General features: G+C 41.3%; 1 protein-coding gene across 1 annotated transcript in view; it reads right to left on the bottom strand.

Moving 5' to 3' along the window:
- The window catches only part of LOC137380384 (cadherin-related family member 3-like), a 99453-nt gene extending 86170 nt beyond the window's left edge, over positions 1 to 13283 (bottom strand). Inside the window, exons 1-4 of the mRNA XM_068052313.1 lie at positions 13158 to 13283; positions 9376 to 9578; positions 5801 to 5966; positions 2530 to 2621 (exon numbers count right to left, since the gene is read on the bottom strand). Of these exons, the coding sequence (XP_067908414.1) occupies positions 2530 to 2621; positions 5801 to 5966; positions 9376 to 9578; positions 13158 to 13254 (558 nt within the window). The 5' untranslated portion in view covers positions 13255 to 13283. The remainder of the gene's footprint in view (positions 1 to 2529; positions 2622 to 5800; positions 5967 to 9375; positions 9579 to 13157) is intronic.
- Between the last annotated feature and the right edge of the window lie 334 nt (positions 13284 to 13617).

Genomic DNA, 13617 nt, shown 5'->3' with positions numbered 1-13617 from the left:
GAATACTTTGGACAAATACTTGCTAATTCTTGAAGAAAAAAGAGAAGACATAGAAGGAAGCCATTTATCCCTTTTTGTCTGGCATCTGGGCACATGGAGACGGGTCACCGGGATCCCCTCTAAAGCAATTCTTTTCAGGCGGCATTGAGAATTAATCTGGCAGGTTTTTCCAACTTCTCAGGAGTGATGCAGCACCAGGGATTTTAGCTCACCCACACTGGATCTTTGCAGGGTTTCTTCAAAGAGGTAGAGAAAGAGGTGAGCTGGGTAATTTATTTTTCATTGGCCGGAAAATCACCGACTGTCTTCAAAAAAGTTCACATCCCAACTGAACTGAAAACAATATCTTCCCCAAATAGAAAGTCAACCTCCTGAACTCCATAAACCTTGACATATGGCTTCTCTGGAAACATCTTCCACAGGTCACCAAGGTTTCTGTTGTTTATTGAGCTTAAAGCACATGATTTCCAGGTTATTTTCAAACAACAGCTTATTGTCCTTTCAGTGAACTGTCAACAACAAAACAAATTCCAGCATTTATGAAATCTTCAGCCTTCCAATAAGTCCATCTCCACAATTTAAATAAGTCCTCAAAAAAATGCTTAACAGAAAATATTGAAGCATCTTCATAGCAGTAGGATAGATTGTCAATGTTAGTCTTGTTCTTAAATAGAGGGAAATAATTGGTTTTAGCTGGGAAGTATGTATGCTGTTCTTTCTGCATGGAAGGGAGGTGCCTTTGTACTTCAGAGGGGGTTGAGGTTGATTTAAGCTTTAGCTAGGGAGAAAAATGGTGGGGAGCAATGTAAAGATTTTTTACTTCAGCAGGAGAGCAGCATCTGATTTCAGTTCCGCATCCAGTTTTCATTTTCTGATCTTTCTCTTGCTTTCATGACTTCAGTTGCTTTTTCCCAATATTTGTTAAACTATTCTCACTTCTGGACCTTCAATGATCTTTCTGCTGCTGGAACTTACACCTTAGCTGTCAGGTGCTGAGATTTGATTTTCTTCCTTATGGAGTTTGCTGAAGATTATCTTTTCATTCCTGACAATCATTATTTTCCCCAAACCTTTACTTGCATGCTCTGTTTTTATTCATGCACTTTACAGGGATGTATTTCTATGGCGGGCAGCCATTAAGGCGGGGCTAAAGTGTGGCGAGTTGAAGAGACTTAGCAGTTGGCAGGAAAAAAGACAGACGCGCAAGGAGAGAGCCAACTGTGTAACAGCCCTGACAACCAATTTTTTCTGCAGCGCCTGTGGAAGAGTCTGTCACTCTAGAATTGGCCTTTATAGCTACTCCAGGCGCTGCTTCACGAACCACTGACCACCTCCAGGCGCTTACCCACTGTCTCTCGAGACAAGGAGGCCAAAGAAGAAGAAGAGAAGATTTCTATGCTCATGTTCAGCCATGGCTGCAGCTGCCAACCAGTGCTTTTTATCTTGTGTGATGCCTTTGTTCCCAATTTGCATTCCAGGGCTCTATATATTACTTTTTTTGTCTAAGTTCTTTATGCTTCTTAAATCAGTCATAATTTTTTTTCCTGCTGCAAGAATCCAAAGGCAAGTTGGTATTTATTTGTATAGGCAGCACTGTCAAGTAACTCTTGGTAACATAGCATTATGCTACAGCACCATCTACAGATGCAGTAGCTTCAGAACCTTGAGACCAATTGCCATTCTAACAGATAATAGACAAGTGATTAAATACAGGAAAACATGCTTAAAATCGATTACAATTAGGTCAAAATATAAAAAATGACTCACATAAACATCTCGATCTAACATAAGATGACATGCTCAACATTTCTTTGCAAAATATCTTGATATCAGAGTTCTGCCATGATTGGATATTTTATTTGCTAGTGTTATAATAGTTTGCAGTATTATCTAAATTATAGCTTTTTTAAAAACAAATTATATTGTTTCCATATTCATGTTACTTGTTAAAGCTGCCCAATTTTAAAAGTATAAAGGATTAAGCTATGATACAAACAGACAAAAGCCACCTGGAGCAAATCATTCTCCTGTGTGGATGTATATGGCTCCACTTGATACAAGCTATGATATAAACTTCTTTTGTTCCTAATCAAGGAGGAGGGGAATCCTTGTTTATATGAAGGAATTGTTTACTGCAGTGGATTAGCCCACCAGCCTGGTCAGCTGGCCAGAAATTCTTCTCTTTCTGTTAGATGTGAAGGTCCCACATGAAATAGGTTTGGACAGTTTCAGTCCATTTCCTAGCAGACATGGGTTCACAGTGCAAAACTATTCCCAATGTGGCAATAATTTAGCAGCCTCACTCAGACAAACCACAAGAATAGCTGAGATGGTAGGTGAAAAGGTTACATTGGTGTAATAGGAGGTTCTCTTCTGAGTTAAGGCACAGTGACAGGCGGAGTAGGGGATCTGTGAATGTTTCATGCTGACACTTCCTTAACTTGGGAAACTGTTCCCTTCCTCAGTGCTAGCAACCATCACCTTGATAAGCAAAAAAATTTTATTTGAATGAATGATATGCTGACTTACCTCTAACACATCATTTTTGTCTGGATCCTTTGCTGCAACTTTATATATTACCATGTTGACAGCAGTATTTTCTGCAATATAAACTTCAGCATCTGCAAAATCAGATAAGTTTCAAAGCTCAGAAACACACAGGCCTATCGATTTAGTAATTGTAAATCGGTTCTTTACAAAATATGTTTATAATTTTCTTAAATTTAGTGCCTGGAAGCAATCCTTAACTGTCAGTGATGGCTTTCTGGTTTGTAAAAGTACTTGGAAATTACCCGTGAGATATTAACAGGAAAATGCTTAAAATGTTTGTATCAGATTCTTTTGTCTGCTATTCCATAGAGGTGTTAACTCATTTACGTTAACTGAGTTAATGCTTCCATTAAAATAGTGGGCAAAGGAATTTGACATAAATATGTGAAGCATTGACTCGGGTGAGATGATCAATATCCAGTTTGTCCAGGGACTGTTTTGTTTCCTGCACTGATAACTGCTTAATGTAGAGTTATTTTATCACTTTGGCCTCAAAACATATTTCTGATTTCAAATAAACTGTGTTATGTAGATTTAAGTAATTGACCAAGATAACATTTATATATAAATTATATTTTTCCCCATTCCTTATTTCCACTATCTTCCTGTTCTACATTATTCTCCGGCATGTGAACTGCTCGCATCCACTGTCAATACTACTTTGTAAATTGTTGCTAAGAGACCGACAAAAGCCACCTGGAGCAAATCATTCTCCTGTGTGGATGTATGTGGCTCCACTTGATAATTTGCCTGATAGCCTGACTAAGCCACTTTTATCTATCTTTATGCTTTTCTGATTACTTATTTATAGGGTTAATTTTAGCAAATTTTTGATCATAATGTAAAACTGTAATAAGTGAAAGCATGGTTTACAGGATCAAATACTGTTATAGCCCAGTCTCTGGCCTGCACTTCCATTTAGCGAGGGCCCCATTCAAAGACCAAAGTCCTACAATGTTGTCCCTTACATGTACAATCAGGGATTTTCATAATAGTGTGTCAGTAGTCGGTGAAATCTTATATACAATTCACTTAATTTTTTGTTTTCTTCAGATAGTGTAAATGAAGATTGCTGCAAATCGCTGCATATAAATTCATCTTGGCGACATGAGGCTTCTTAAGCCAGTTTCATTGGCTGCATGTGTTTTCTAGCATAACAATAAATAGCTAATTTAACTGCTGTTACCTTTTCATCTAAGTTCATGTACTTTTGTTAGCTAAGAGATCTGGAGAAAAGACATGATGTAATGAAATGTAGGAGAAGGCTTGAGGGGACAAATGGCCTACTCCGGCTCCTATCTTCCTATACTTACATTATATAAAAAATTTGAGAGCTCAGTCAGATGTGAGACTGTTATGAAGATCTGACCGAAGATTATTTTTAAACTGTTCCTATTTTGAATTGCCTCGGCTTTTCCTTTAAACAACTTGTACATATATTGTGCAAATATTAGTGTAAGCATGAGTTCTGCTCTCACAGAAAAATATTAAATCCTGCTCTGAGCACAACTTCAACATTCATCTTTCATTTCTTCATCAAAGTAAACTATTCTGTAAGATAATTTCTTGCACTCACTATTTGTAGCCAAATCAAAAATGGAAGTATGAAGAATGAATTTATGATTTCACTGCAATTAGCAAATAAAAGAAATATAGAAAGTCTCAGATAGTCCTGCACGATCAATTTTATGCAAATTAACCTGGATAAAGCAGTGGGGACAATTGAGTTCTCTTGGCAGAACTTAGGAGTGGAAAATTTGAAATGGTTAGCGAATTAAACAGAGCTGGAATGAAAATATTGGTTCTTGCACTCAAATTAGGAAAAGTACAGTAATATTAGGCTTTTAAATAGCATGGACTCTAAGGATTAATACATCTATAGCACATAGGACATGTATTGTTACAAAATATCATTTTGAGTTGATATATAAATTAAGTTCCTTCAACAAAATGTCTGGCCTGAATTTGTGGCATAGTAACCTTGCATCTGCAGTGCTCATCGTTAATATGGTAAAGAAATTCCAGAAATTGTGGTGTGAGTGATTTATGCCGTTACTAACACCATGCCATTAATTCCTGGGACTTGTGTATTGCTTCACAGAGCCCTTAGCAAAAATGTTGAACAACTAATTATCACTATTCCATCCTATTAAAATCAATGGCAAGTTTACTGAAATAACATCACCGTGATTGCCACAACCATTTACGGCGCAGTGGTTAGCACCGCAGCCTCACAGCTCCAGCGACCCGGGTTCAATTCTGGGCACTGCCTGTGTGGAGTTTGCAAGTTCTCCCTGTGTCTGTGTGGGTTTCCCCCAGGTGCTCCGGTTTCCTCCCACATGCCAAAAGACTTGCAGGTTGATAGGTTAATTGGCCATTATAAATTGCCCCTAGTATAGGTAGGTGGTAGGGAAATATAGGGACAGGTGTGGTGGGAATATGGAATTAGTGTAGGATTAGTATAAATGGGTGGTTGATGGTCGGCACAGACTCGGTGGGCCGAAGGGCCTGTTTCAGTGCTGTATCTCTAAAATCTAAACTAAACTAAAGGTGCTGGAGAGCTCCAAATCAGTTTTCAATTGCCCAGCAGGTTGCCTGAGGGTTGAACTTGTTCTAGGAACTTAAATGGAATCTTAAACCTCAATTAAGTAATAAGATAAGCATTTTGACAGCCAGTCATGATCTGGTTATTTCTCAATTAAGATCATTTTTATATTAATATTTATTGAACTCATGTGCTAAGCATGGATTCCAACTGGTAAAGAAATATGGCTAAGGATTGCATACAGCTCAGGGGACAACCATGTGCATATGAGTTCCTTCTTAATGTGATTTATATATTTCTACTGTTTCAGTGCAAACTCAGCAATCAAATTAAATCTGGCCTGGATGTTCTGTCCATACAGACTGCGACCCATCCCCATGTTATCAAATCAGAGCCATTGCACCTAAACACATCCCTGTTAAATAACTTGTTGTTTCATTCTATGTCGGGCCATGATACCTTTGGCCATGTATCAGATGTTAGCCACTCCCGATCTGCCTCTATGCTTGCTGCACTGTATTTTAACTATTTGTGGCGTAAATTAGCCATTGGAGGATTGGGGAGCACAACTGTTTAACTTATGAAGCTCATGACCAACACCACCATTGCAGCAAATTCCAAGCTATTGTAACATATACCTTCTTAAACTGGCTGCCTTTGTTGTTTGGATAGATTTGCCAGATGCACTTAGAAATAAATATATACCTTGTTGAACCAAAGTTCCCAGAAAGACGGGCGGCTCATTTACATCAAGAATCTTTATTATGATGGTCTGAGAAGCAGAGCTACCTTTCTCATCTTTTACAAGCAGTTGAAGTGTGTAGCGTGGAGTGCTTTCAAAATCCAGCTTTGGACTGTTTGTTGTTACTAGCTATTATAAAAGCAAAAACATAGTAATACAAATAAATCAAATAGAAATCTATAGATTTAAACAACAAGCCATTTTGTAAGTAAATGTCATAGAGAGTCACTTCATCTTAATGGTCAACTGGTCTAAGTCTCAGTTCTCTGAACCTCAGTATCAGTTTGTCTACTACCTGACCCTCAATCCAAATTCCTTCAAGCTCTGACCCTCATTCCCAGTTTGGTCATTCTCTGACCATCAGTCTCCTTTTGTCTACTCTCTGACCCACACTGTCAGTTTGGTCATTCTCTGACCATCAGCTTCAATTTGGTCATTCTCTGACCCTCACTCTCCTTTTATCTACTCTCTGACCTTCAATCCCAATTCTTCCATTCTATGGCCCTCGGGTGGGGGGATTTTAACTCTTCGAATCGCTGGAAGTTGGGGTGGCCCGATAGTGCACAGGAAACCCAGATGTCGAGATTTCCTCGCACAATGTGCATTTTAATTTCACAACGTGCGTCTGATGTCAATGGCAGGTTCCCCACCCAGAAAACAGTCTGATTAATATGTTTGGCTGGGAATAGCTGGTAGAAGGTTCCATCCTGGGAGGTACAGGGTCCACTTCCTGACCACGGGGGGAAGGTCTGATTCTTGATCCTGGGGGTGTCCAATTCCAGGGTGGATGGGGGATGCCTGTGTTGTGTGCTGCTTATAATGTATTTCATTACAAGATTCAGGCAACTTTGCTGCAGCTCCACGAGGACTGAGCCTCATCTCCCTGAAGCTGGGTTTCAGGGGTTAGGTATGGAAGTCAGCGAATTTAATTAGTTTTGGTTTTATTTATTATTTTTATATCTTGCTGTGTATTGTATAAAGTCATAAAATTATATAAAAACTTTAGTTAGAAGTTATTTCTATCAGTGATGTTTTTCTTGAATCAGGGGTACTAGCTTGGGGCTGAAATTTACAGCCCGCCCGACGTCAGGGGTCCTGGCGATGTGGGGGGTGCGGGGGAGATGGAAAATGCCTCCAGCAGCGAAAGACCACGGGCCTCGATGCTGGGAAGGCCTGGTTCGATATTGCCGGCGGTGGGGAGGCCTCGTGGCAGCCCCCCGTCGCTCAGCGACAGGAGCCCCATTTCAATATTTTAATTTACTTAAATAAAGGAATTGATTACTTACCCACTCCTACCGTCCGTCCCGGAGGGATATTGGTGCCGGTGGCCAGCACTCCCGTGCCTGTGGATCCCCGTCTGGGGATCTGAGGCGGAAAACTGGTAGAGAGGGGGTAGCAGGTATTTTTCTCAGTTTGGGAAGGGAGGAGTGGCGTCACAGTAATTTCATTGGTCTAGGAGATGGTGGGAAGGGGTAAAGTTTAAGGTTGATGAACTTTGTGGTGGGGGGGAAGGTTGGGAGCACAAGGTACGTGTTTTGGGGGGGGCAGAGGGCAGGTAATGACTTTCATGCTTACTGGGGGGGTTGGGAGAGGGTCAAGATCACTTTATTTAATTGGTTACAATCAGTATCCCTTTAAATTTTTAAATTGCAATGTAGGGCTCGAAGCCCTTTAAAAATGGCATCAGCGCCTGTGCAAAGGAGGCTGACGCCATTGCTGGGGAGGGATTGCCCACCCCTCCATGTCATTGAGGGGGAAGGCAGTCTGACCCGGCCATTTAAATGAGCCGCCACATTTAATATTGCGGCGGCTCAGCGGAGCACTGCCTGAGCGGGTGGACCGCCATTGTTTATATCCGCTACCGATTTCGGCGGCAGTAATGTAAAATCCCACCCTTGGTGTTTCTCATTGTGGTCGATATTACAGAAACATCACAGAACTAGCTTTTTTTGAACATTCCTTATCCTTAAATCTTTTGAATCTTTTGTTTTCTTTCTTTGATTTATAAATTCTGTTTGCATTTCACTCTAAGACAAAAAGTCAAATATCTTATTCAGATCTTGGTGATACTGAGACACTCAACTAAGGTAAATGCTATAACATTTGTGCACAGTGGACAAAAGTCACATGATCGTATCTCCAGGAATACATCGAACTAGAGTTTGCAATCCTAAACAATCTGAGTATCAGACTGAGACTGAACAACCTGGGAATCAGACTTGGACTCAACAACCTGGGAACCAGACTGAGACTCAACAACCTGGGAACCAGACTTGGACTCAACAACCTGGGAACCAGACTGAGACTCAACAACCTGGGAACCAGACTGAGACTCAACAACCTGGGAACCAGACTGAGACTCAACAACCTGGGAACCAGACTAGGACTCAACAACCTGGAACCAGACTGAGACTCAACAACCTGGGAACCAGACTTGGACTCAACAACCTGGGAACCAGACTGGTACTGAACAACCTGGGAACCAGACTGAGACTCAACAACCTGGGAACCAGACTGGTACTGAACAACCTGGGAACCAGACTGAGACTCAACAACCTGGGAACCAGACTAGGACTCAACAACCTGGGAACCAGACTTGGACTCAACAACCTGGGAACCAGACTGGGACTCAACAACCTGGGAACCAGACTTGGACTCAACAACCTGGGAAACAGAATGAGACTCAACAACCTGGGAACCAGACTGGGACTCAACAACCTGGGAAACAGAATGAGACTCAACAACCTGGGAACCAGACTGAGACTCAACAACCTGGAACCAGACTGAGACTCAACAACCTGGGAACCAGACTAGGACTCAACAACCTGGAACCAGACTGAGACTCAACAACCTGGGAACCAGACTTGGACTCAACAACCTGGGAACCAGACTGGTACTGAACAACCTGGGAACCAGACTGAGACTCAACAACCTGGGAACCAGACTGGTACTGAACAACCTGGGAACCAGACTGAGACTCAACAACCTGGGAACCAGACTAGGACTCAACAACCTGGGAACCAGACTTGGACTCAACAACCTGGGAACCAGACTGGGACTCAACAACCTGGGAACCAGACTTGGACTCAACAACCTGGGAAACAGAATGAGACTCAACAACCTGGGAACCAGACTGGGACTCAACAACCTGGGAAACAGAATGAGACTCAACAACCTGGGAAACAGAATGAGACTCAACAACCTGGGAACCAGACTGGGACTCAACAATCTGGGAAACATAATGAGACTCAACAAACTGTGGAAATCACAAACTTCATCAACCCAGTGGCATTTATTTATGGTATCTCTATGGAAGTTAAGAACATTCAAAACTGAGTTAAGTTTCTTCAGGTAATGTTTTGAAATGCAGATTTGTAAGTATTTATATTTTGGAAAAATTACTGAAAAGGTACATAAACAGATTTTATTACTTACGATTTCATTTGTTAGGAGGCTACACAGTTCTGGAACAGATTCTGAGTTCTTATAAAATAAACTACACACAAACAGTTTCCAAATACTGTGTTCTAAAACTTACATCCCATTTATTTGTTGCATTTGGAATTATTTCAAATGGATATTTAGCAGGATCAGCATTAATGATTACTGGACCACCAACTAACTTATCGCCTGCAGGCACATCAACTGTGATTGTCGTGACTGGATGATGAACTACAGCATCTTCCTGAAGATCAAGGCTCAATGGGTTCACACCAGAGATAATTGGTGCACTAAGAATACCTAGATGAAGGAAACAGGCGTACAAATCAAGTTTCAAAGTAGATACAGTATTTTTCAGGGTAAGCAGCTTAATTTAAGAAGTATATATTTTTCTCCTTTTTGCTGATTTAATGAACATGGGATTAGGATTATTGCTCATGCAGAGAATAAAAACCAAGATGGACTGAATGGGATGAACGATCTACTTCCATGTTGTTTCTCCACCCGACCCCCTGAAGGTAAATTCTAATCACATGGTCCTACCAAAGCTTTATATAGATTCACTATTAAATCCAACATTTATGTCCTCCCTCCATAAACTCAGAATTCTATTAGCTTTCTCTATTGCCTTATCTAGATGAGGCCCAGCAATTAATCCCTACGGTCACCGGTCCCGAAACTAGGTCGCACTACTAGTGCACCTGGTGTTAAGGTACAGGCATACACTGCCCTCCAATACCATTCCCCACCATTGTGGTGTTTACTGCACTCTGTGGGGTAAGGGTCGGGCCTTTTCCCAGTAAAAGGGATCTAATTGCCCCTGTATCCCTGAGATTTACTATGGGCTTGCTTGCCCCACTCGAGGGGTATGGGGTTACTCTCCCTTCAGACACAAAACCCTGATAACCTTCAGGAATCCTATTAATTTTTCCTGCACTTGCTGTGGTAGGCTTCTTTCTGCAGTTAAAACCACAGCTTGTTCTGCTGTGCTTTCCATCAGGGTCTCTTCTCCTTCACTGAGCGGGTGTGCCCTGATTAACCCTACAGATTTTCCCTTTAGTTTCCAGCAGTCAGCTCTTAGATGCCATGCTTTATTACAATGGAAGCACACAGGTCTCCGGGCCTCACTCCTCCCTACAGCACCTTCGTTTTTGGCTGGAGGAGGGCCCCGTGTCTCTTGCATTTCTTTCCCTCCCAGGACTGCTTGGGCTTCTGTCACCTTCCCACCGTTTGTCCTTTTCGGATTTGTGGGGGTGACTAGGAAAGGTTTTCCCCTGGGAAACCGAGTTATAGATTAAAGCAAACTCATCAGCCAGAAAGGCAGCCTGCCAAGCTCTATGAACCTTCTGCTCCTCTACATGTGTCTTTATGGAGATTGGGAGAGAGTTTTTAAATTCCTCTAGCAAAATTACCTCTCTGAGATTTTCACAGCTGAGCTGCACTTTAAGAGCCCTCAGCCACTGGTCAAAAGCCAGCTGCTTATTTCTCTCAAACTCCAGGTAAGTTTGCTTCTTGAGGGTTTGAAACTTTTGGCACTAAGCTTCCGGTACTAACTCATATGCCCCAAGGATGGCATTTTTTGTCAGTTCATAATTGGATGAACTCTCATCTGGCAACACAGAATAAACCTCATGGGCTTTTCCAGTTAGCTTGCTTTGTAGCAGGAGAGTCCAAGCCTCAGCTGGCCACTTTAACTGCCTTGCAAGTTTTTCAAAAGACACAAAAAATGCTTCCACATCTCCTTCATTGAATTTTGGAATCAATTGGGAAAGTTTTAACAATTCTGTACCCAGCCCTGAATTATGCTCCTCCATTTGGCCATGCTTTCACTGGGGTTACTCTGTCACCCCCTAGTTAACTCAAGCCGTCTCAGCTCTGCCTATCGTCGCATTCCTTCTGGAAGACTCTTTCTCCTTTTTCTCTCCTGTCTCTCTCTTTCTTTCTCCTGTCTTTCTCTTTCCTTCTCCTGTCTTTCCTTATCTCTCTCCTTCCTCTCTTTTTCTTCACGTTCCTTCTGGAAGGCTCTTTCTTTCTCTCTCTCTTTCTTTTCTCAAATTCAAGTTTCCTCTGTTCCAATTGTATCTTTGCTAGCAAAACCCTGTCAGAGTCTATTTCTAACCCTGTTTATGCTTCTTCAGATTCAAGGGAAAAATGGTTGGCCACTAGTCTTAGGAATTCAGACTTTCTAGCCTTGGCATAGACAGTGATCCCACACTGCTCAGCAAATTTTCTCAACTCATCCATAGACAGTGCTTTTAACTTATCCACAGTGACTTCACCCTGGCTTGGGGAACTATTGGCTTCAGTTGCAGAAATGTTAGTATTCTAGCACACACAACCACAAGAAAACCTGTATTGAAATCTTTTCTCTTTTTGATTAGGATCAATTTGGCTTCCCACTTCCAATTTCTCATTTGTCTGTGGGTCAAATCCCGGATGAGCCCCCAAGTTTATGTTACGACCAGGTGAGAAAGGGGTCTCGGGGTTCCCTCTCAGCCTTTGCCTGGTTTAACCATAACAGGGTTTCATTTTTAAAATCACTGTGTTTTTAGCTCCCCCTCAGTGAATCCTTGTTCACTGCTTTCCAGTTGTAAGTAAAAGAAATCAATCAGACAGATTTTCTTAGAATTAAACAAGAAAGATGGAAGTTTATTAATCTTAAACTCTAATTCAGTTAATGATTACAAATATGCGGCATGACCATGCATATGCGATAAACACACACACAGACAGAAAAAGTAGAAAGAATAAAGGGGAAAAGTTTGAGGCAATAGCTGGGTTTCTATTTACAGTCCTTTGAGTTCGATGTAGAGTCTTTGGTTGCCGGTAAGTCTTGCCATTTCGTCGGGGCCCAGTGCACGCTTTAAAACTTGTTTCGATGTAGGAGTCTTTTCTCTCTTGAGCTTTAAGTGACTTCAGTGGATCCGGAGATTAGTGAGAGGGAGAGAGAGAGCCAGACAGGAGAGAGGCTCTTGTTCCAAGTTCAGTTGCAATCTGCAGTCTGACCCAAGCTGTCCTGTGAGCAGTTCAAAACCAGATCTGGGACAGCAGGTCAGTCATGTGACTTGTTTTTCTAACAAACTCCTGCATTTGTGGATTCCAAAGATTTCGATGGTGGGGGGAGGGGAGGCATGGTGTAGTGCTGTCTCATACACCAACAAGATGTGGATCACCATTGCCCAGACCAATCTCTTGTTAATTGAATCAGTGAGCAGTTCCCATTGTCTTTTGCTAGGCGACTGTCTCTTAGAATGCAATTTTTTTGCCAGCTACTGCTGATCTCTTTAAACAAGTCATCTCTCCACTCCAGCAACAGTTTAAAATTAATGTTCATGTGATGAAATTAATATGCCTCATTCTTGGCAGGTGGGGGTATTCATGACACTAGTCATTTAGGAGGCACAGCCTTGGTTGCTGCAGAGAGAAAACAGCTAGAACAGCTCGGCCTCATTTTAGTTGCACTGAAATAATATGACATTTTTACAATAACAAATGATTACATTTTTGACAAAAAAAAAGGCTTGGTCAAACACTTTTTCATAAAGATAGGTTCCCCTTTTAAAAAAAGGCCTAATAGTATCTTTTGAAGTATTTGGCTTTCACCAGGAGAACAATTGAAATGGATTGCTAAAATTCTTGCATACAGCATCTAGAGTAAAACACGGACAATCAAGTTATTAAAAAAACATTCATAAATTGTAGGATATGACTTTTTCCTGTTTGAAATATTATCAGCAAAGACACTTTAAAACCTGTATAAGACTTAGCTATTTTAAAATGAGTATTGGTAGTATAAATATGATGATACACATATAATATTAAATTTGTTAATTTAAAAAAGGTTGAAATATTTAACCTTAATTAATTATAAATGCTAACCTGATAATGATTTGAATAAAAAGAAGACAGACAAAGTTTTCCACATTTTCTTCAAAGTACGATCTACGGGGTAGAGCAGTGTGTGACTTTTGATCATGAAGTGTTTAGTTTCTTGCCTGAGAGGAAGCAAGGCTATACTTTTGTTTGGAATTCAAAGGTTGAGTCGTCTCCAGGTATCCAACACAAACATTGGCCGGTTACACCCTTCAAATTGTAGAAATGTTATTTGCACAAAGCAGGGATTCAACCTTCAACTTATTATAGCTGCCTTGTTTGAGCTTAGCCTAAACAGAATTCATTCAGTCTGTTAAGAAATATGATATTCCAAGCAGCAGCATTTTCTGGGGCTGAATTTTACGCCGCCCCAGTGGGTCGGATGGTGGCGTGGGGGCGGATGGGGGCAGCGTAAAATTGAGCAGGAGGCTCCAGGAGGCCTTCCCGCCCCACTTCCGCCTTTGGC

The sequence above is a fragment of the Heterodontus francisci genome, chromosome 19 (assembly GCF_036365525.1).
Source record: "Heterodontus francisci isolate sHetFra1 chromosome 19, sHetFra1.hap1, whole genome shotgun sequence".
NCBI classification, from domain to species: domain Eukaryota; kingdom Metazoa; phylum Chordata; class Chondrichthyes; order Heterodontiformes; family Heterodontidae; genus Heterodontus; species Heterodontus francisci.
Note: the sequence above shows the minus strand (reverse complement) of the source record. Positions and strands in the feature narration are given on the sequence as shown.